The 23454-nt window shown below is 43.8% G+C and overlaps 1 protein-coding gene across 2 annotated transcripts; it reads left to right on the top strand.

Moving 5' to 3' along the window:
* On the top strand, positions 796 to 22696 carry COIL (coilin). 2 transcript variants are annotated; one of them, XM_018064092.1, is made up of 7 exons: positions 796 to 1470; positions 12591 to 13701; positions 13820 to 13906; positions 14387 to 14434; positions 17372 to 17441; positions 20402 to 20490; positions 21747 to 22696. In XM_018064092.1, the coding sequence occupies exons 1-7, from the start codon at positions 1226 to 1228 to the stop codon at positions 21810 to 21812; spliced, it is 1716 nt and encodes a 571-aa protein (XP_017919581.1). In that variant the 5' UTR covers positions 796 to 1225; the 3' UTR covers positions 21813 to 22696. The 2 variants fall into 2 exon arrangements, with proteins under 2 accessions (XP_017919581.1, XP_017919582.1); XM_018064093.1 differs by lacking the exons at positions 17372 to 17441; positions 21747 to 22696.

Here is a 23454-nt window from a genome sequence, read left to right as displayed (position 1 = left end):
TGCTCTTTATCACATTGGACTTACTTCCATCACCAGTTACATGCACCACTGAGTGTTGTTTTCACTTTTGCTCCATCTCTTCATTCTTTCTGGAGTTATTTCTCCACTGATCTCCAGTAGCATATTGGGCACCTACTGACCTGGGGAGTTCATCTTTCAGTGTTGTATCTTTTTGCCTTTTCATACCCTTCATGGAGTTTTCCAGGCAAGACTACTGAAGTGTTTTTCTATTGCCTTGTCCATTGGGCCACGTTTTGGAAGGAAACGTCTCCACTCTGACCCATCCATCTTGGGTGGCCCTGCACACCATGGCTCATACTTTCATTGAGTTAGACAAGGCTGTGATCCATGTGATCAGTTTGTTTAGTTTTCTGTGATTGTGGTTTTCATTCTGTCTTGCCTCTGATGGAGAGCTTATTGGAAGTTTCCTGATGGGAAAAGCTGACTGAGGGGAAACCTGGGTATAGTTTTGATGGGCCGGGTCATATTCAGTAAGTCTTTAATCCAATTTTCTGTTGATGGGCTAATGGAATACTTTTTAAAGCATGATCTGTAGGTGAGTTTAGCATGTACCTTGGAAGTTTAAGGAACTGACTGATACTGCCAGTAACATAAGTCCCTCCATACTTATCTATTTATATAAGTCAGCAAGTTTTCTCAGGGACTGACATCTATAAAAAGAAACCAAAAACATAGGTCCAAAATTGATGGCGAGCTCTGTCTTATTTAGTAATATTCATTCAAAAGATTCAGATTAAAAAAACACACACACGGCTGCATTTATTAATAGCTATATTGCCATGCCCACTTTATTGTTCCTGGTTAATAATTACGTGACAAAATGTGTGGTGTTTCATGCTATTTTGATCAACCATGTCCCAGTGGAAATAACAACAACTCAATCCGGAATAGATTGTGTTATTTTTCGTATATGAGCAAATATCTTAGAAAAAGAGCACTGCTGAGCAGGGTTTGTCTAGACAGTTGACTAAACGCGGACCGTACCTAGTGCTGAGGAGAAAAGGTGTAAACGGCCGTCTGTCGTCCTCTGCCGTCGTGCTGCCCTGAATGGAACCCCCTCGGCGCCGCGGTGCCCTCGCAACGTTCCGTCGCAGCCGCTCCCACCAATAGGGGGCACACGTTCGTAGGCTGCCGGGGGCGGGCCCCGAGCACGCCTCTCGGTCGCCCGCTCGAGTCTCTCGGCTTCCGTTGCGCATCGAGCAAGATGGCAGCCTCCGAGACGGTTAGGCTACGGCTTCAATTCGATTACCCGCCGCCCGGCGCCCCGCACTGCACGTCTTTCTGGCTTCTCATCGACCTGAACGGATGCCGCGTCGTCACGGACCTCATCAGCCTGATCCGCCAGCGCTTCGGCTTCAGTTCCGGGGCCCTCCTGGGGCTCTACTTGGAGGGGGCGCTCCTGCCCCCCGCCGAGAGCGCGCGCCTGGTACGAGACAACGACTGCCTCAGGTGCGCGGGCGGGCGGCGCGGCGGGCGGGCGGCGGCGGGCGGGCGCGCCTGCGCACACGCGGGGCGCGGAGGCCGCGCGGCCGGCTGCGCGGGGGGCGGCGAGCGGCTCTGCCGCGGCCCGGGGGCCTCTGGCCGCCCAGTGGGGCGTGGGGGACCGGACCTGGAAAAGCCCCGGCCTGCTGTCTGGGCGGGGCCCGCGTCCCTTCCAGCCTCGGTGTCCCTTCCAGCCTCGGTCTGCCGAGCGCTTGCTCAGCCGGGCGCCGTCGTTAGGTGCGCGGCGCGGGCCTGCCTCGGGCTCGGCCTTGCCCCGGCGGCTCGCGGGCCCCAGCGGGCACCCAGCAGGCGTGGCTTCTTCACCGGGTGCCGTCTCCCCGGCCTCGGAGCGCCTGCCGTACCGCCTGGCGCGCCCAGTTCTCTGTCTCGTTTGAGTTCAGTTAAATAGGTGTTTGTGACCTTTTGGCTTTGAGTTGGGAAACCAAAGTTTTAAATACGCTTTTGGAAATTTAAAAAAAAAAAAAAGAGAGACACTGGCATGCGTGTGAAGGTGCAGTCTTGTGTAAATTGCTCGCGTGTGGCTCATATGTCTCAGTGAAATGGTGAGACAGTCGTTTTGTTGCAGGAAGGGGGACCCCTTCCAGCGCCCGAAACCGGGCTCTTGTCTAACAGAAGGAAATGAATTGTTGGAGGAGACACCTGCGCTGACAAAGCAAGAGTTTTTATTGAGAAAGGGCACCCGGTGGAGAGCAGTAGTGTAAGGGAACCCAGGAGAACAGCTCTGTCTCATGGGTTGCAGGCTCAGGTTTAATGGTGATGGGATTAGTTTCTGCGTTGTCCTTAGCCAATCATTCTGACTCAGAGCCCTTCCTGGTGGTGCAGCCTTGTTCGGCCAAGAAGGATGCCAGAGAGAAAGATTCTGGGAGGTGGGTGGACAGGTGGTGTCTCCTTTTTACCTTTCCCAAACTCTTCTGGTTCAGTTCAGTCGCTCAGTCATGTCCGACTCTTTGCAACCCCATGAATCTCAGCACGCCAGACCTCCCTGTCCATCACCAACTCCCGGAGTTCGCCCAGACTCATGTCCATCGAGTAGGTGATGCCATCCAGCCATCTCATCCTCTGTCATCCCCTTCTCCTGCCCCCAATCCCTCCCAGCATCAGGGTCTTTTCCAGTGAGTCAACTCTTCGCATGAGGTGGCCAAAGTACTGGAGTTTCAGCTTCAGCATCAATCCTTCCAGTGAACACCCAGGACTGATCTCCTTTAGGATGGACTGGTTGGATCTCCTTGCAGTCCAAGGGACTCTCAAGAGCCTTCTCCAACATAACAGTTCAAAAGCATCAATTTTTTGGCGCTCAGCTTTCTTCACAGTCCAACTCTAACATCCATACATGACCACAGGAAAAACCATAGCCTTGACTAGACGGACCTTTGTTGGCAAAGTAATATCTCTGCTTTTGAATATGCTGTCTAGGTTGGTCATAACTTTTCTTCCAGGGAGTAAGCGTCTTTTAATTTCATGGCTGCAGTCACCATCTGCAGTGATTTTGGAGCCCCAAAATAATAAAGTCTGACACTGTTTCCCCATCTATTTGCCATGAAGTGATGGGACCAGATGCCATGATCTTCGTTTTCTGAATGTTGAGCTTTAAGCCAACTTTTCCACTCTCCTCTTTCACGTTCATCAAGAGGCTTATTAGTTCCCTGTTCCTTACCAGGACCTCCTGTCCTAAAACAACTCATGCAAGTGGTTACTATGGTGCCTGGCCAGGGTGGGCAGTTTCAGTCAGTGTGCTTCCCCGAACAGTTTCAGTTCAGATTCATGTATTGGAGTGATTTATTTAGGGCTTCTTTTTTTTAAATTTTAGATTTATTTATTTTAAAGTGGAGGATGATTGCTTTACAGTATTGTGTTGGTTTCTGCCAAACATCAACATGAATCAACAATAGGTATGCCTATGTCCCCTCCCTCTTGAATCCCCCTCCCACCTCACTCCCATCTCACCCCTCTAGGTTGTTACAGAGCCCCAGTTTGAGTTCCTTGCCATACAGCAAATTCCCCCTGGCTGTCTGTAGTGTGTATGTTTCCATGTTTCTCTCTCCATGCCTCCCATCCTCTCCTTCTTACCCCACGTGTGCGTAAGTCTGTTCTCTCTCTCTCTGTCTCCATTGCTGCCCTGCAGATAGGTTCATCAGTACCATCTTCTAGATTCCATATATTTGCGTTCATATATATTTGTCTTTGTCTTTCTGACTTACTTCACTCTGTATAATAGGCTCCAGTTCATCCACCTCTTGAGAGCTGACTCAGATGCGTTCCTTTCTATGGCTGAGTAATAGCCCCTTGTGTGTATGTAGGTGAAATCTAGGTTGCTTCCGTGTCCTTGCTGTTGTAAATAGTGCTGCAGTGAATATCAGGATACATGTGTGTTTTTCAGTTTTGGTGTCCTCAGGGTTTATGCCTAGTGATGGGATTGCTGGGTCATAGGGTGGTTTTATTCCTAGTTTTTAAAGGACTCTCCATACCATCTTCCATAGTGGCTGTATCAGTTTATATTCCCACCAACAGTTCAAGAGGTTTCTCTCTTCTCCACACCCTGTCCAGCATTTATTGTTTGCAGATATTTTGATGACGGCCATTCTGACCAGTGTGAGGTGATATCTCATTAAGTTTTGATTTGCATTTCTCTAATAATGAGTGATGTTGAGCATCTTTTTATGTGTTTGTTAGCCATCTGTGTGGCTTCTTTGGAGAGATGTCTGCTTAGGTCTTTTGCCCACTTTTTGATTGGGTTGTTTTTCTGGTATTGAGTTGTATGAGTTGCTTGTGTATTTTAGAAATTAATCCTTTGTCTGTTGTTTCAGTTGCTATTGTTTCCTCCCATTCTCAGCGTTGAGTGTTCTCCTTGTTTGTAGTTTCCTTTGCTGTGCAAACACTTAAGTTTAATTGGGTCCCATTTGTTTATTTTTGTTTTTCTTTCCATTACTTCAGGAGGTTGGAAATATTGGATCTTGCTGTGATATATGTCGTTGAATATTCTCCCTATGTTTTCCTCTAAGAGTTTTATAGTTTCTGGTCTTAAACGTTTAGGTTTTTATTCCATTTTGAGTTTATCTTTGTGTATGGTGTTTTAGGAAGTGTTGTAATTTCATTCTTTTACATGTAGCTGTCCAGTTTTCCCAGCAGCACTTATTGAAAAGACTATCTTTGCCCCATTGTGTATTCTTGCCTCTTTTGTCAAAAACAAGGTACCCATAGGTACATGGGTTTGTTTCTGGGCTTTCTGTCTTGTTCCATTGATCTATATTCCTGTTTTTGTGCCAGTTCCACACTGTCTTGATGACTGTAGATTTGTAGTGTAGTCTGAAGTCAGGAAGGTTGATTCCTCCAGCTCCATTCTTCTTTCTCAAGATTGTTTGGTTATTTGGGATCGTTTGTGTTTCCGTATGAATTGTGCGATTTTTTCGTTCTAGTTCTGTGAAAAACGCCGCTTGTAGTTTAATAGGGATAGCACTGAATCTGTAGATTGCGTTTGGTGGTGCAGTCACTTTCGCAATAGTGACTCTTCTAGTCTAGGGACGTGGAGCGTCTCTCCATCTGTCTGTGTGTCTGTGATTCCTTTCATCAGTGTCTTACAGTGTTCTTTTGTCTCCTTAGGTAGGTATATTCCTAGGTATTTTATTATTTTTGTTGCAATAGTAAATGGAACTGATTCCTTAATTTCTCTTTCTGATGTTTCACTGTTATAATATAGGAATGCAAGTGATTTCTGTGTATTAATTTTGTATGTACAAAATCAAGGCTTCTTTTTAAAAGCTTCATTTACAGTGAAAAAAAAATTAGAGTTGTGAACCAGGCTACTTCCTTCTGCTTGCTCTTTGTTGAATGTTGAATATTCTTTTTCCCAGAGTATGTCAGTTCATATGATTTTTTAATAGCATCAGGGAATTTAATTTGGAACAGTTGCTGTATCTTTGAGTCCATGTATGTATCTTTCTGTCTTTCTTATAGAAGCAGGAACACTATGATTTACTAATAACGTTTAGCTATTTCCAGTGACAATTTGAAATAGTCCAGGTTTCAAAAAGAGTTGTTTTCCTTTTTTATTCATTCTGTTCTTTCTGCAGTTCAGGGACTGTTTATTATAAATGTTGCATCCTCTCCTGTTACGCTTACTTTCTGATCTCTCTCCTGCTTCATGAATTAATAACTTGCTGATAGCTAATTGCAGTTGTACTTCATTTAATGAATCATCTGAAAATTAAACTCTTTATAATGAAGTTAGCCATGTCAAAAGCAAACTATGAAAGCTGTTGTAGGAAATAAATACAGCACCGATGGCAGGCAGAATTCTTCCTAAACACCAGATGCACAGTCGTGTATGTCAAAAATATCTCTGCAGCTGGCTTCAGTGGTGAATGGGGCAGACCGTAGGAAAAAGTTGAATTTGGAAGAGTCCTGTATGTTTTTGTGGCTTCATGTTCCCAGTCATTTGCTCGTCTTCCTCAGACTCACTTTTCTTCAGAGCTACAGAAGAAAACAATCTCTTTTCTCCACGGTACCTAATATTTTTGGAGTAGAGCAAAATAGTTTTGTGTTTCTGTATACTATCTTCTTGTGCCATGTGGACTGGGTGATTATTCCACGTTTTGCTGCTAAGTGCAAAAAGGAGAAAGGAGAGATCCTGATGGAACACAAATGATCAGGGAATTCAGCAGTAACTGAAGGGTAGGTAGGGAAATGTTGGATGGCCCTGTATAGTTGTGGAGACAGAAGCAATACTAACTTGGCGAATAGATGAGTTTGACCAGCAGAAGGGCTTTGTTGGGATTGCCAGGAGTGCTTAGAGAATTCTCATGAGGGAACGTGGAGCCTGGTTGTGGGAATCCTGAGAAATAACCCTGGAGGCTCAAGAGCATCTCCACACTTGTCTGGCGCGGTCGCTTCCTCACAGCCCCTTCTTTTGAACCCCCAGAAGCTGACTGCTCTGCCCCCAGGCTGCTGACAGTGGCCTCCTGAAGGCGGTCTCCATCCCCCCTGGGAAGAGGATGCACTCCCGTTGCCTGGAGCCCCGTTAGTCTGCAACACCGTTAGTCTGCGAGGGCCACTCTGATGAAATACCACAGGCTTAAGCAACCAAAAGTTCTCTCTCACTATTCTGGAGCCTGAAAATCTAAGATTAAGATGTTGGCAAGTTTTGGTTTTTACTGAGGCCTCTGTCCTTGGCTCGTGGGTATCTCTCTTACTGTGTCTTCACATGACCTTTTCTCTGTTGTCACAAAAAGGCACATGACTGATGTTTCCTTATGTGTCCAAATTTTCTCTCTCATCAGGACACCAGTCACAGTGGACTAGGGCCCAGTCTAACGGCCTTATCTTAATTTTATTACCTCTTCAAAGGCTCATCTCTAAATACGGTCACATTAGAGTACTCTGGGTTAGGGCTTCATTGAAGAATTTTAAGGGGACACAATTTAGCCTATTATACTCCCTGAAGGGGGAGCTTCACAGGGGCCTGCCGGCGGCCCCTGGCTTGGAGAGCGACCAGGTGAGGTGAGAGCTCTCTGTTGAAGAGTCATTCTCTGAGAAAGTGCCTGCTCTCCTCGGTCACTCTTTGACCCTGTGACATTTGATGCTTCTTATTAAATACAGAACATTAGAGACGAGTTCTCATCTCATGGTGCTGTGATCAGTAGCTCCTTGGATGGCCAGCCAAGCCCTCTGACATGTCTGTGAGGCTGGCAGCGAGCGTGAAGAAGACAGTGTTTGAGCCAGACTGAGAGCAGTCTGGTTTCCGGGACTCTCGGATGCCAGAGAAGGTCCTTGCCATTAAGGCTGCCGCTCCTTGTGCAGCTCTGGGTCTCTTGACGCTAAATCTCATTTCGTGGCATGCTGATGGTTTGAGGAATATAGAATGCCGGGCGCGCCTCTCTGTCATATCGAGGAGCGTGCTTGTCTAATGCCCTTGGGTTTTCCCTGTACATACTGCTGTGGTGAATATTCTTCTGTAGCTTTGTGTACGGGAGCAGTGACTCAGTAAGATCATTCCTAGAAGCGGTACTACTTGGTCAAATGTCAAAATCTGATAAGTACTGTCAGGTTGGCCTCCAGAAAAGTTGTACAGGTCTGTATTTATGCCAAGAATATGTGGGTTACCTTTGTTCAATATTGTGTGAAAGGTAAAAGTGATGGAGAGCAGAATGATTAAGAGATCAGGGTCTGAATTCAGAGCTCTGGATTCGAATTTTGGCTCTGTGACTCATTAACTGTGTGCCCTTGCTCAGACAACTTACTTCTCTGTAGGTGGTGATGCGGGGGACACATGGGGCCCCGAGAGATCGCAGATTCCTGCTTACACCCACTTTTTTGAATTTCACCTCCATTTGATGGGACAAGTTCATTAAAAACCCACCAACTCCTGTCCTCAGAAGACATTCATTTTATTAATACATTCATTGTATTAATAAAAATTAGAACTAACATTTGGATAGCTCTTGCTTGTAGCCCAGCACTGCTCTAAACATATATGGTAGCTCATTTGACTACTATATTATTACCTTCATTTTCACAGATGAGATAAGTTGAAATAATGATACTTTAAACTTTTAACCAAAGGCAGAAGATGATTTGAATTCAGTCACTTTGGCCTTGGCAGGCAATGACTAGGGGGAGTGGGGAGGTGTCAGGCAGTACAAATGATCATGTCTTCTTTATTTATATATGATAGAATCCTCAAAGTGAACTTGCAGATTTAAAGCGACTACCTTACATTTTAATACGTTTTACCCAGTTTGCCCTGCAAAGAGTTTGAGTGAACAGGGAGTCTTAAAAATTTCTTGGAATTAGACAGGTAACTATACAGGCCGTCTGCCTTCACTGCTCATTGTACAGGTCGCTCACTGTTCTTTGTAAAAGGACAGCTTCATTCACTTTTGTTTGTGAGCAGACGGTTACATTTGTAGTCTGTGATCCAAGTGGAGAAATGCAGAGCAGTGCCAGAGAAGCGTCCACCCTGGAAAGCAGGGTGACCGGGCAAGTGAGCCGTTTCTCGTTCCCTGGTTGGCACTGAGCTTCTCAGCCTTAGTATGTTCCAAACTGGAATTGTCTTCAGCAGCCGCAGATGGCGAGGCTGCAGCAGTCACAGGTCGAGCACCCGCAGACCCTTGGTCTTGAGAACGCGTGAGGTGTCGCTCAAGCTGCTCTGGAAGGCTCCTCTGAAAGCCAGGGTCCTGCCTGCAGTGGGTGCAGCGCGTGCGGCGTTCCAGTGAGCTAATGAGCCGCAGTGACTGAACAGAAAGTCTGACGTCTGTTTCCTTTTCATTCACTTACTTATTTTAATTGGAGGATAGTTACAGTGTTCTGATGGTTTGGGCCATACATCAGTTTGAATCGGCCACAGGTATATGGAACACGTGTCCCATACATGTGTTCCCCCTCCACCTTGAGCCCCCCTCCCACCTCCCTCCCCACCCTATCCCTCTGGGTTGTCCCAAAGCACCGGCTTTGCGTGCCCTGCTTCATGCATCGAACAGCTTGCACTGGGCATCTATTTCACGTACGGTAATGTGCATGGTTCCGTGCATTCTCTCAAATCATCCCACCCTCTCCTCCTCCCACTGAGTCCAAAAGTCTGTTCTTTACATCTGTGTCTCCTTGCTGCCCTGCATGTAGGGTCATTGGTACCATCTTCCTAAATTCCATAATATGCGTTAATATATAGTATTTGTCTTTCTCTTTCTGACTTACTTCACTCTGAATAATAGGCTCCAAGTTCATCCACTTCATTTGAACTGACTCAAATGTGTTCCTTTTTATAGCTGAGTAATATTCCACTGTGGTATGTATGACAGGTTCCTTATCCACTCGTCTGCCAGTGGACATCTAGGCTGTTTCCATGTGTTGACTATTGTAAACAGTGCTGCGATGAACATTGGGGTACACGTGTCTCTTTCAATTCTGGTTTCCTCGGGTTGTATCCTCAGCAGTGGGATTGCTGGGTTGTGTGGCAGTTGTATTCCCAGGTTTGTCTTTTTTTTTTTTTTTTAAGGAATCTCTACACTCTTCTCCATAGTGGCTGTACCAGTTTGCATTCCCACCAATGATGTAAGAGCGTTCCCTTTTCTCTATACCCTCTCCAGCATTTATTGTTTATAGACTTTTTGATGATGCTTGTTCTGACCGGTCTGAGATGATACCTCATTGTGGTTTTGATTTGCATTTCTCTAATAATGAATGATGTTGAGCATCTTTTCATGTGTTTGTTAGCCATCTGTGTGTCTTATTTGGAGAAAAGTCTGTTTAGGTCTTTTGGCCACTTTTTGATTGGGTTGTTGGTTTTTCTGGTATTGAGCTGCATGTATATTTTGGAGATTAATTCTTTGTCAGTTGTTTCGTTTGCGGTTATTTTCTCCCACTCTGAGGTCTGTCTTTTCACCTTGCTTATGGTTTCTTGCGTTGTGCAAAAGCTTTTAAGTTCAGCTGGGTCCCATGTGTTTATTTTTTCCTTTCCATTACTCCAGGAGGTGGGTCATGTAGCATCTCGCTGTGATTTATGTCATAGAGTGTTCTGCCTATGTTTTCCTGTAAGAGTTTTATAGTTTCTGGTCTTACATTTAGGTCCTTAATCCATTTTTAGTTTATTTTTGTGTATGGTATTAGAAAGTGTCCTCATTCCATTCGTTTACATGTAGTTGACCACTTTTCCCAGCACCACGTGTTGAAGAGATTGTCTTTTCTCCGTGATATTTTTTTTGCCTCCTTTGTCAAAGATAAGGTGTCCATAGGGGTGTGGATTTCCTGCATCTATTTTCAAAGTGTGATGAGAAGTTTGGTACTCATCAGCATCTCAGAATTGAAGCCTGAATCATTGCATCGCTACACGTGAAAACAAACTGATGAAAGATGTTATGGAAAGTTCCGTACCCTGCCAGTTCCTCAGTAGTTCTTAGATTCGCAGTGTCCCAGACTAGCTTCTGCCAGCTTGAGTGTTACTTCCTTGCTCCTAGGTGCCGACATCCACAGCTGAGAACAGCAGGTAATGAGTTTTTATTATGTAAGTCCCTGCTATTTCAGAGTTTTATTTCTCTCTGTGTCCTCCTTCTGGTATCAATAGCTTTTACTTTCTCTTATATGTACATGTCTGTATATTTGTGTATCCTGAAGAATAACTGAGGATTTTTTTCAACTACCACATTGAGATAAATCCATAGGACTAATGTACCTTCAAAAATTTAAAGAAAGCCTGTAATCTATTTTATTACTCACTGGTTGCACTTCATTTTCAAATCTGATTGTCTGCATTGTTCCCTGGTCACTAAAAGTACTTGGTGAAAGGCACACCTGGATGTAAATATGTTGAAAGAATAGTGTTTGTTTTTAGCAGGCGTTTTTAAACACCCACTGTGTGCTTGACATTGGTGACACTCACTCAGGTTTCTGTCACTCTGGCTGTGCATATTAGAATTAACTGTCGCCAGTCCATGGAGGAACAGAATTCCTTTCCTACAGGAAAGTGCTGTTGGATGAACTGTGTATTGGAGTTCTCCAGAGAAACAGAAACAGTACGAGCTGACACAGATGTGGCTGTAGCTGTAGATGTAGAAAAGAGGTTTTCAATAAGGACTTGGCTCATGAGATTATGGAGACTGAGAAGTCCCAAGATTGCAGTTGGCAATCTGGAGACCCGGGAAAGCTGATGATAAACTTCCAGCCCAAGTGCAAAGGCCTGAGAACCAGGAGAGCTGATGGTATATTTCAGTCTGATTCCTAGTCTAAATGAAGAGTTGTTCTTCTGATGTCCCAGCTCAAAGGTAGGCAGGGGGTGGGAATTCCCTCTTGCTCAGCCTTTTATTCTGAGTCTCATTCACACTGGGACCGTCTGCTCACAAAGGTGGTTTTCCCAGTGGCACTAGTGGTGAAGAATCCGCCTCCCAGTGCAGGAAACTAAGAGATGGGAGTTCGATCCCTGGGTTGGGAAGATCCCCTGGAGGAGGGCACAGCAACCCATTCCAGTATTCTTGCTTGGAGAATCCCAGGGACATGGCTGCCTGGTGGGCTACAGTCCACAGGGTCACGAAGAGTTGGACACGACTGAAGCGGCTTAGCACACACGCCTGGTCACGAAGGCAGTCAGTCTATTTAGTGTACAAATTCAGATGTTAATCGCATTCTGAAACACCCCCACAGACACACCCAGAACAATGTTTAACCAACTATCTGGGTACCCCAGGGCCTAGTCAGATTGAAAGTGAAAGTCAATCATGTCTGACTCTTTGCAACCCCATGGACTGTATATAGTTCATGTAGTTCTCGAGGCCAGAATACTGGAGTGGGTAGCCGTTCCCTTTTCCAGCAGATCTTTCCAACCCAGGGATTGAACCCAGTTCTCCCACACTGCAGGTGAATTCTTTACCAGCTGAGCCAAGAGGGAACCTCAGGAATACTGGAGTGGGTAGCCTGTCCCTTCTCTAGGGGATCTTCCTGACCCAGGAATTGAACCAGGGTCTCCTGCATTGCAGGCAGATTCTTTACCAACTGAGCTCTCAGGGAAGCCAGGTTGACAACATGAAATTAATAATCACCAAATGTTATAGAATTTTTAATGGCTGTCAGTACAGTTTAAAACATGTTCAGTGTTTTCCTAAATTCAAACAAAATAAAAATGAAATCTGATTTTTAAAAATAGCTTACAACTAAAAGCAAAATGGGTAATCAGCATTGTCACCATTTAGGGTAGGCACATAACATAGTGGAAAGGTTGTGAACTTTGGAATTAGAGAAACAAGGTTGAGTTACATTTCTGTGACTTACTGGCTGTGGGTCCTGGGCAGTTAATTGTATGAACTGTAATTTTGTGATCAGTTTTAAAATGAAAAGAAACCTACTTCATGATGGTGTTTAGATGAAGAAAATCTGATTTTAGGATGCAGTAGATGATCAGTAAATAAAACTAGTTGTTTGAAAGTTGACCATAAGGGACGCCATAGATCATTTTGTTAAAAAGAGTCTTTTATCTTGAAGTGATTTGACCTTTTTTTCATTGCCTGATGTAATCATGTTAGCGTATAACTATGTCCTGGAGACATGCTTATGAATTACTAAAGCTTTCTCTCTTGTTCTTTTAACAGAGTTAAATTAGAAGAGAGAGGAATTGCTGAGAGTCCTGTAACAGTTAGTAATGGGGATAGTACTCGTTTATTACCTAGAAAAGCAAAGAAGCGGGCATTTAAGTTGGACGAAGATGAAGAAACTGAACTAGATTACAGAAATTCGAAGAAGCTTTGGAAGAGGCATGAGAACAATAACAGTGAGAAGACCTTGGATTTAGAACCGAAAGCCGCCACAGACCAGAGTGTGAGTAAAAAAAACAAGAGGAAAAACAAAGCCACGTGTGATGCAGTGGAGGTTGATGATGGAGAGACTGAAAAAAAATCGCCAAAGAAGAAGGAGAAACGTGAATATAAAAAACATGCCAAGACTCCCAAGTCTTCTAAAGCACAGTCTGTGAAAGAGTGGACCCTCCAAAAGTGCAGCCCTAAAGCTCTTCCTGCTAGAAACAGCCTTGTGAGAGCCAACAGGAAAGGTGGCATGGTCGTCCGTACAAAAGACAGTCCCGATTCCTCCTCGGAGTCTGAGTCTTACCACGAATCAACCAGTGATGGCCTCAGCAACGTCATCTTGGAGGTCAGACACTCCTCAGAGAAAATCTCGACGGACGTGTCAAAGGACGGATCCTCCGTGAAAACCACAGCTGCAAACAAAGTGGCTCCAAAAACTGGTTTTACCTCTGTCCCTGTCAAGGGCAAGACCTCCAGAACATCATCTTCCAGTTCAGACTCGAGTTCAGAGTCAGACGATCAATGCGTGATGCCAAAAAGGACCCCCGAGTGTACTGCGGAGTTCTTAAAGACTGTAGGCCTCTTTGTAGGAAGAAATTGTCCAGGGCCATCATCACAGGCTCCAAACGCCGCTGGATGGAAGCAGTCGGACCCAAACAGTGGCGGTCGGACCCAAACAGTCCTCTGCCCTCCTCCCAATGTGACTCTCCCCGCCAGTTTGGGAAGAGGCTGGGGTAGAGGAGAGGACCTTCTTTCCTGGAAGGGAGCGAGGGGGCGGGGTATGCGGGGGAGAGGTCGAGGACGAGGGCATGCTGTTCCCTATGTTTTAAATAGAAACGCCGACTATCAGAAGCAACAACAGTTGAATGAAATGGTAACAAACTCATCTACCATCATCCAGGTACGTACTGCTGTGAGCGCATGTCTTCCCATTCCCTCGTGCTGTGTGTCTGGAGCTGATGTCGGGGTTCACGTTTTCTCACCAGTAACACAGTCTGGTGACTCATGCTGTTTTTCAGAACCCCATGGAGACACACAGGAAGGACTACAGTCTCCTACCACTGTTAGCAGCCGCCCCTCAAGTCGGAGAGAAGATCGCATTCAAGGTACGTATTTAAAAACAACAGCAGTTAGCAGCAAGAGTTCATTCCTCTTCCTGGTAAACTTAGTCATTAGCACGTTAGGTTATATTTGTACCTATAAGTTAATGTAATTTATGTTACTAAATTTTAATGGATTATTAAACTAACTTATTTATAAAAACTCTTCCTGAGTCATATCTTTCATGTTCTCTTGCCATGTGGTAGGTGCCCAGGAATTATTTTCTCAGTGAACAAAAATGGCTCAGCCTGATGTCTGGAACACAGCAAATGCTCAATAAAAAAAGGCTCTACATGTCACCTCCAAACCTCCCAAAACCCCCCAAAGAACCTTCCCACTTGAACCCCTGTTTTGCTACAGGCTGTTGGTAGGGCTTCCTGAGTGGTGGAGTAAGCACCCGAACACGGCATGTTTTGTTTTCTTAGGAGTAAGGAAATGGAAACACGGGGTATCTGTATTTGTGAATTTTTTTTCTTCTTTTTTAGCTTTTGGAACTAACATCCAATTACTCTCCTGATGTCTCAGACTACAAGGTAAGGGTCTTTATTTACAAATAATCAAATGTCAGTACATTAAAGAAGCTAAAGTCATGTTTAATACTGCTAAATAACAGATTTTTATGGAGTAAACAGCGCTGTAAAGTAGAAAATAAAAATATTATCAAAATGTAAACTTTTTAATGATATCAGTTTGAAGTCTCTCCGTGTTATAATACCTAGGAGGAATATAGAGTGAGAATGACCATTTTTTTTTTTTACTCAGTTTTTTCTAGTCAGCTTAGATACACAGAGTTACTTGAATATCCCTCCCCATGATCCTCATCTTTGAAAGGAAATAAAAGAGCTCTCAGTCAGAAAGGGCTTCCCAGATGGCTCAGTGGTAAAGAATCTATCTGCCGGCGTAGGAGATGCAGGTGATATGGGTTCAATCCCTGGGTCGGGAAGATCCCCTGGAGTAGGAAATGGAAATCCACTCCAGTATTCTTGCCTGGAGAATCCCGTGGACAGTGGAGCCTGCTGCGTGAGCACGCATGCACAGACTCAGCCAGAAAATTTGATTATTTTCTGCATGGGAATCTATTTCATGTATTTATGATTTCCTATTGGTTCAGTCAGTTCCGTCACTCAGTTGTGTCTGACTCTGCAGTCCCATGGACTGCAGCACGCCAGGCTTCCCTGTCCATCATCAACTCCTGGAGCTTGCTCACACTCATGTCCCTTGAGTTGGTGATGCCATCCAACCGTCTCATCCCCCTTCTTGTCCCCTCCTGCCTTCAATCTTTCCCAGCATCAGGGTCTTTTCCAATGAGTCAGCTCTTCACATCAGGTGGCCAAAGTATTGGAGTTGCAGCTTCAGCATCAGTCCTTCCAATAAATATTCAGGACTGGTTTCCTTTAGGATGGATTGGTTTGATCTTGCAGTCCAAGGGACTCTCAAGAGTCTTCTTGAACAGCACAGTTCAAAAGCATCAAGTCTTTGGCACTCAGCTTTCTTTATGGTCTAACTCTCATATCCGTACATGACTACTGGAAAAACCACAGCTTTGACTAGATGGACATTTGTTGGCAAAGTAACGTCTCTGCTTTTTAATATGCTATATAGGTTGGTCATAGCTTTTCTTCCAAGGAGTAAGTGTCTTTTAATTTCATGGCTGTAGTCACCATCTGCAGTGATTTTGGAGCCCCCCCCAAATAAAGTCTGACACTGTTTCCACTGTTTCCCCATCTATTTCCCATGAAGTGATGGGACCAGATGCCATGATCTTCGTTTTCTGAATGTTGAGTTTAAGCCAACTTCTTCACTCTCCTCTTTCACTTTCATCAGGAGGCTCTTTAGTTCCTCTTCACTTTCTGCCATAAGGGTGGTGTCATCTGCATATGTGAGATTATTGATATTTCTCCCAGCAATCTTGATTCCAGCCGTGCTTCAGCCAGCCCAGCGTTCCTATTGGTTACTATGATCTAATATGGTTTCTTATGCCTTACCAGTTAACCACAGGTAATTCACAAATATTATCCTTGGAATTTCCTCATTTAATATTTGTGTGGGACTTCATACTGGCATATGAACTTCATCACAGTTCAGTAAAAGTGTGACTCAGTGGGATTATAGAATTACATGTTTTCTTCCCTTTCTTACCCATTCAAAATTGTGTTAAAATCTTGTTAAAATGCATACTTTCTTATTTTGATGTGAGATTCAGAATGTAAGTCCATTTTTAAAGGAAATAATTGATATGTTAACATAGTGGTATAGATAAGGCACAACAGTGAATTAATCTGAGTTGATACCTTGGAAGTCTTTTAAAATCTTGGTAAGAATCTTTGTTCAAAAGCAGGCTAGAAGAAGAATCAGTTCATGAAGAAATTTGGTTGGTTAGTTCTGGGTATTTGGTGTATTTCCATCTTTTCATCTTAGTCCCTTAATATAGGTGACCACAGAACTTATCATCTACACCAGAACACTTGCAAATGAAAAGGATTACAACTGTATTGATAATTTATACTGAAGGGAAGCATAAATGGACCTGTCTTGGGCAGACCAGGATGTTTTTTCACCCTACTGCAGATGATTAATTTAATTCTGCAGTATATGAGGAAATGGAAATAAACATAGAGTTTATATGTCCCACAACCTGTATCAATCATTGATTATAGATGATATAGATTTTTAAAAAATATTACTTTATTTTACTTTACAATACTGTATTGGTTTTGCCATACATCAGCATGATATAGATTTTTAAAATGCATAGTAAATAGATGTTGGTCATTATAGTTATTATTTTGGAAAGCTGTTTGCTGCTTTGTTTCCAGTATTTTTAGGACTTTTCTGAAGTTACTTTCCAAACCATTTCAAGAGTGAACATCAGTGTTACTTTTTTGCTTTGATGTCAAATGCTGTTACCCACCTAGATCATTAGCTTTATTCATTAAGCTTGTCTTTAAAAGTCAAAGCTATCTTCAAAGAATGTAGTCTCCCCATCCCCCGACCCTGTCTAATATGTATCCATGGGATTTTAATTTATGGAGGTGACGAGTGATAACACAGCAGAGTCAGTGCTACTGAAGAGAGGAATTTATTAGTTACATTTCCCAAGAGAAAGGAGATGCCACGCCAGGCAGGCCTCCAGGCGCCAGCATCTGGCTGTGGCCGGGAGGCAGGGGCAGGGGTGAGCAGCTTCCGTCCGGGCCTCCTCGGGGTTGGCGGGCCGGCTAGTTTGGATGACTGGAGGCTGTGGGCTCTGGGGCTGTTCCTAGCCGTGTGGACCCTGCACCAGCGATAATTTAGACCAGAGAAATGGGGCTTGCTGTGGGAGTCATGTTTCAAATACATGTCGACTCATTTTAAAGAATTTTGTTGAAGTAAAATTCACATAAAACTCACCATCTTAACTATTTCTAAGTGGTTTTAGTACATTCATCCTATTTCACATGGTGATTTTTGACTTGGACTTTTATTTTTGAAAGGAAGGAAGAATATTAAGCCATAACCCGGAGACCCAGCAAGTAGACATAGAAATTCTTTCATCCTTACCTGGTGAGTCTTCTAGAAAGATTTGAAAGCGTAGGCTCCTCACGTCCTCACGGGCTTCTGAACAGCTTCTAGCGCAGGCGCCGCCGTCCTCCTTGGCCGCCGTGGCTACGCGGCCCTCTGCTGCCTCCGTCCACGCACAGGGCCTGGGGGTGGGCCGCGCTGTGCTTCCGCTAGTGCGGTTGCGTGTCTGCTGAGAGCTGTTGGCGTTGTTCCCCAAACTGTTAGGCACGTTGTTCTTATTATTGTAACCATGTAATTTCATAAAATTACATCAATTAATGAAAATTGATGGCAAAAAAAGTTATGTCTATGAGACCTAAATTGAATGATAACTCAGGATCGTTGCTGAAAATTTTGCTTTTGAATTACATGTGATGGGTTAGCTATAAGAGTTTGGGAGGAATTTGATAAAAATGTGAGAAGATTCTGCACCTAAATTGTGTTGCTAGTTTTATATTCTTGCATCCACTTGAAAGACAAAATCAAAAAACCTCGGGACTTTTCCTGGTGGTCCAGTGGTTAAGACTCCATGCTCCCAGTGCAGAGGGTGTGGGTTTGATCCCTAGTGGGAAAACTAAGATCCTCCGTGCTGCGTGGCATAACCAGAAAATAAAACCAAACAAAACCCCTCAAAACTCAAAACCTGGAAATTGCATATATGCATTAGGGATAAAGTTTATAAAAGAAAGACAGCTCCAGTCAGTGACTCATAAGACCTACTAGCTCTGTTTGAAAAGGCTGGCAAATGAACATACTTCTCTGTGTTAAATCAAAATAAAAAGTCTGAAATAGATAAGTGTAGCCACACTCTCATGCATTATTTTAAATGGTTCCCTGCTTTATGCCTGAATCACCCCACCCATTTTTGGTTCTGAAACCCTGGAATAACAGGGCTTTTATTGTGTATGGCTTAACTTGGGTTGTGTTTGCAGGGGTCCCTGCCCAGAGATTAGAGGCGATCCCTTTTTCTTTAGCAGACTAAGGAATTAATTATTTTCTGTTCATGTTTGAATAAGATAGTAAAAGCGTCAAGACTGTAGTATGCAGGAATCATTCAAAAAGATTTCTCAGGGGATTCCCTGGTGCTCCAGTGGTTAGGGTCCGACGCTTTCTCTGCTGGGGCTCGGGTTCAATCCCTGGTTGGGGAACTACGATCCTGCAAGGTGTGAGGGCACCCAGAAAAGACATGAACAAAAAACCTTACACTGGTTTTCCAGCTCTCTTCTGATTAGATTTCACTGGAAGAAATCCTCCTTAGGAATGTTGGACAGAGGTTTGTCTGTGGTCAAATTCTGTGGACACAGCCTGGTCACTTCTTGTCAGGTGACTGACAGTGATGATATCCAATTAGAACTTTTCTTTTTGGGAGCATCAAGAAACACCTGATCTGTTTTGTAGCAGAAATACAGGTGGTCCTCACTTTGCATAGTTCTAATATACATGAATTCAAGTTACCATGGTTTTGTTAAATAGAACCAGTCTCCAGTGACATTGGTATATTAACTCTCCTTTTTAAAAGAATTTGTTTCTTTCTTTGACTGCACTAGGTCTGAGTTGTAGATCTCCCGTTGTAGCCTGTGGGTTCTAGTTCCCTGACCAGGGCTCACACCTGGGCCCCCTGCATTGCGAGCGTGGAGTCTTAGCCACTGGGCCACCAGGGAGGCCCCTGTTAGCTGTGAGTGAGTGTGTGAAGTAGTGCCAGCTCTCCAGCCCGCACAGACCACTGCACAGTAACAGGTGCCCATTATGGTCAGGGACTAGTCACCCTGCTTCTTTCAGAGTGTTTTGGCGCTGGCCACAGTGCATCTGTTACGCAGTTCCCACACAGGGTGCGGTTGTGGTGCCTCCTTGTCTCAGTGGTAAACCCACGTGTCACTTTACAAAAGTGGATAATTGAATAGGGACTTGGCCAACAACAGTGAAGGAGTGACAAAGAAACAGAAAGTGATAACGCTGAAAGTAACATCCACGTTGAATTTAAGTGAGCTCGTAGAAGAAATAGCTCACTGTGGAAATGCTGACTTTGCACTTTCTGTGCACTTCTTGACATCAGTGAGGAAAGTGGTCATGATGAAAGGAATAAGGATGTCCTAGGAATTACATCAGCAAAAAACTGAACAAAACTGAGAGAAAGAAACGCTCAGATCTATTTCATAACGTTAAAAACTCAAAGGATATCTTGCTGAAAGTGGACTCAAACGGAAAGGAGTGTGGCGGCTGTGCCAGGCGTGGGCAAGGTCCTCGCTCTGCACTGTGGCTGGATGGCAAGGGGGCGAGCGCTGTCCAAACCACCTGGCTGTGTGTGGACACAGAACAGTCACTGTTCTGTCACTGATTCTCATTGTTTCTGTTTTAAGTTGGGTTAGTGTCCTACATAAATGGCAGTTCTACTGTGTTTTCATTTCCCTATACAGTAAAGGTTTGAATGTTTTGACAAAAAATTTTAACCGTGAGACAGTCATCAGTTTCCCCATTGATTAAGATTGTTTTACATGATTTCAGCTTGTGTGGTCATTTCTATAGCTCCACCCTACCATGTAAAATGAGGACTGCTGTGCTACCAAGGAAGCATGTACAATTTCTGCGGACACAGCAAGATATGAGAATTTTGCAGAATTCACGTTACCTTCTCTTATTGAAACAAACCGGTTCTGGGGGTGTGGGGGATTATCTTGTGGTCACGCATTCTTTTCTGGGATTGCTAGTGCTAGCGTGTCAGCTCACTTCTTTTCTGGGAAGGGCGGAGTGTCACTGGGGAGTGCCTGAGAAGCCCCTGTCTGTTGACACAGGCTGCAGAGCACCTCCTGTCACTGAGCACTCTATGCTTCCTGTGTGCGCCAGCCTCCACATCAACGGGCAGCTTGTTTGTGGTGGTTTTTCTAATGATATGAATTCCCTGTAGAGGAACTTTTTCACTACTGGGAAATGACTTATTGTCTCTCCTTCCTACCGTCTGGTTTCAGCCATGAAAGAACCTGGGAAATTTGATTTGGTTTATCACAACGAAAATGGAGCTGAGGTAGTGGAGTACGCTGTGACGCAGGAGAAGAGGGTAGGCGTGCTTCTGTTCTGGGATTGCTTGGTCATCCATTCGCTTGACTGGCTGCTGGTGGTCTGGAGGGTGACACGCTGCGGCTTCCTGCACTGCCTGCATAAAGTCAGAGAGGATCCCGGCCTTGGGGCGGGGGGGGGTGGTCTCCAGAAGTCTCCACTGTGTCTCCTTACAGTCACTACTACCTCCCAAGAGTTACCGTGATTCTGACGTAGAACAGTGCAGATACTTTTGAAGAATGACACACAGTGATGAATCTGTCTTCTGATTTTAAGTCCTTAAATTGCCATTTTAGGAAGTATATGGTTTAGAGCTTTGTTGGCAGCCAGACTTCCAGAGATGCTGGAATGGCTGCTTCGTTAGAGTATGGTAGCATTGAAGTGAATAGAATTTATATTTAAGAAACCGCTTCTTAAGGTGTTTATATTTGAAATGTTATGATATTATTCTGAAGTTTTACTATTGCACAGTCACGTTTTATCTGAAATGTAAACTTGTGGAAACCCTAACCAGACTGTATGTTTTGCTTTGTCTTTAGGATAGATGACACTCAGGGATTTACTCCAAAAGCACATTTTTAGGATCTGTGGTAGGCTCTGAAGATTTGGCCCCATATCCTGTACTTCTTTATTTGCAATATATGCAGTCCCACTTTTTTGTTGAAATGTATTCTTGGAAACTACTCTGGAAAATTAAATGTTGGAGGCTTTCCTCTTGGAGGGAGGCCTTACTAAACTGAGGCCTGAAGTAGGGCCTGTAATTACGTTTTTGGACACTAGATGGCTCTCATTATTCATCCACATGGCCTTCGTTAGCTTTGCTTTCTCTTGGTAAAATGCGAAATAGCTCCTCTGTTTTTAGGCAGCACAGGAAAAGAACCATAGAGCTGCATGAAAGGGCATCGGCAGTCTAGTGATAACCCTCTGGGCCGTATCTGCCGCCCAAGAAGTCTGCAGACTGCTTGTCCATAGAGACTGGTTGGGCAAATCCTTCTGGCCCCTTGGTAACCAGCTGGTACCACCCAGCCCCAGCCCATGCTCTAAATCAAAGGAAGATGAAATATATTTAATATAAAATTTAGCTGTGTTCTAGGTAAACAAGGCCTTCTACCCTAGTTGAACTGAATTTACTGGGACTCAAATTACCTCCAGTCCTCAAGCATTCTTCACAAATGGAAATTGAAGTTTTTAACTGACTAAAATTCATATGACCTCAAAATGACGTGTCTAAACTGAATATTTTCTGTTTTTCCTCAGATAACCGTTTTTTGGAGAGAGTTGATTGATCCAAGATTGATTATCGAGTCTCCGAGTAACACATAAAGTGTGGAGCTTCCCCGAGTATGACCTCTCCACCTCGTGGTTTATAAATGTCTTATTTGTGAAAGTGACTATAACCTGAACTGTTTTTTTCTAAAGAAGATTTGTGAGCTGTATGCATTTTCGGTTATCTTCCATTTGCTGCATAGGAAAAAATCTACCTCACCATTTAAAAGAACATAGGTGTTGCTTTTGTAAATCTTTTTTTTCTCCCCAGGCTTAATCTTAGTAACAGAATTTACAACATGACATTCCTTCAGGCGTCGTTTATAAAACAATATGTACGGTTTCTTCTCTTTTTTATTTTTTTCAACCATCAAGTAGCTTATCGTCAGTAGGAGTTTGTAATACCAAATACAGAAAGTGCTGTATATCTTGTCTCAGTAAGTTTTATTAAGTAACGTTTTAAAACATGAAAGCATGTTACTTGACTTAATTTTTTAAAATTTAAGTTGTTCCATTCAACGTGGAACATCTTATACATTTCAAGTGTTTATACTTGTGATTGTCAGCAGTTAACCAGTAGCTGGGTTTGTTACAGGCAATGAGTTAAGGAATCCTTTCACACTTTTCTCAACTTTAAGGATTCTCAGGGCCTGTGGAGAGCAGTGAAAATAAGTCTGTGTGCTTGGGGAAGAACTAGGGCTCTACTTGAGGGGGAGGATTCACTGTGAGCTCAGGCCAGGGTGACCCGCCCAGCCACTCAATCCCGGGTGCCTGGCTAAGTGTGCTGTGCTGGAGTGAGGGTCTTGAACAGAAACTTCCTTTTCTGTTATTATTCAACACAAAGCTAAAAAAGGCTGAAATATATACTGTGAAAAATGTTTTAACAAAACATCAGATCCCTCCTTTGGCTTTGCAGATTTTTAAATAAAATCATATTGAACTAAACTTCTGTGCTGAGTCATCTTGTTTGAGTTTTGCAGATCGTTACCTTGTTTTATAATGATGCAAAAGATTAAAATTTTCTGTAACAAGAAGGTTTGCCTTGACTAAAGACTTTGATGTCGCAAGGTTTAGTTCAGTGGAGTTCATTAGATCTGGGAGCAACTGGATCAAAGGAAATGTTGTCTGCTTCTAAGTTGCATGACATTGATGTGCATCAAAATTGGTATTTACTGATTTTTAGACAAGAAACATGACTCCAGAAAGAGAGAGATTAACGTGAACGATGCCATCCTGGTACTGGGGTCCTGGTGTGAGCATGCTTTCTTTCCAGGTTTGGAAAACAAGACAAATAGTAAAGGCCAACAGGTGCATGAAAACAGTGCTCAGCACCACTATCATCAGGGAGACCAAAACCACAGCGAGACATCACCTCACACCTGTTAGGGTGGCTCTTACCAGAAAGACAAGAAATAATCGCTGTTGGAGAGGGCATGGAGAAAAGGAAACCCCTGTGCGCCATTGGTGGGAATGTAGATTCGCTATGGAGAACAGTATGGAGGCGCCCCCCGATGTTGTTTTAAATTAAGAATAAAAGTATCATATGATCCAGCCATTTCACTTCTGGGTATTTACCCGAAGAAAACAAAAACACTGACTTAAAAAGATTGCTGTATCCCCATATTCATTGCAACATTATTTACAGTAGTCAAGCTATGGAGTCATTGATATCCATGGATGGATGAAGAACGGATGAATG

This window comes from Capra hircus, chromosome 19, assembly GCF_001704415.2.
Source record: "Capra hircus breed San Clemente chromosome 19, ASM170441v1, whole genome shotgun sequence".
Lineage (NCBI taxonomy): Eukaryota > Metazoa > Chordata > Mammalia > Artiodactyla > Bovidae > Capra > Capra hircus.
The sequence above is the reverse complement of the archived record's forward strand: the minus strand, read 5'-3'. Positions and strand labels throughout refer to the sequence as shown.

Bases quoted from the DNA above. Each gene is read 5' to 3' on its own strand.
- COIL (XM_018064092.1), top strand. From the start codon at position 1,226: ATGGCAGCCTCCGAGACGGTTAGGCTACGGCTTCAATTCGATTACCCG. The intron at 14,435-17,371 runs GTAAGGGTCTTT...TATTTTTGAAAG, and splicing joins CTGATGTCTCAGACTACAAG to GAAGGAAGAATATTAAGCCA. The intron at 20,491-21,746 runs GTAGGCGTGCTT...GTTTTTCCTCAG, and splicing joins CTGTGACGCAGGAGAAGAGG to ATAACCGTTTTTTGGAGAGA.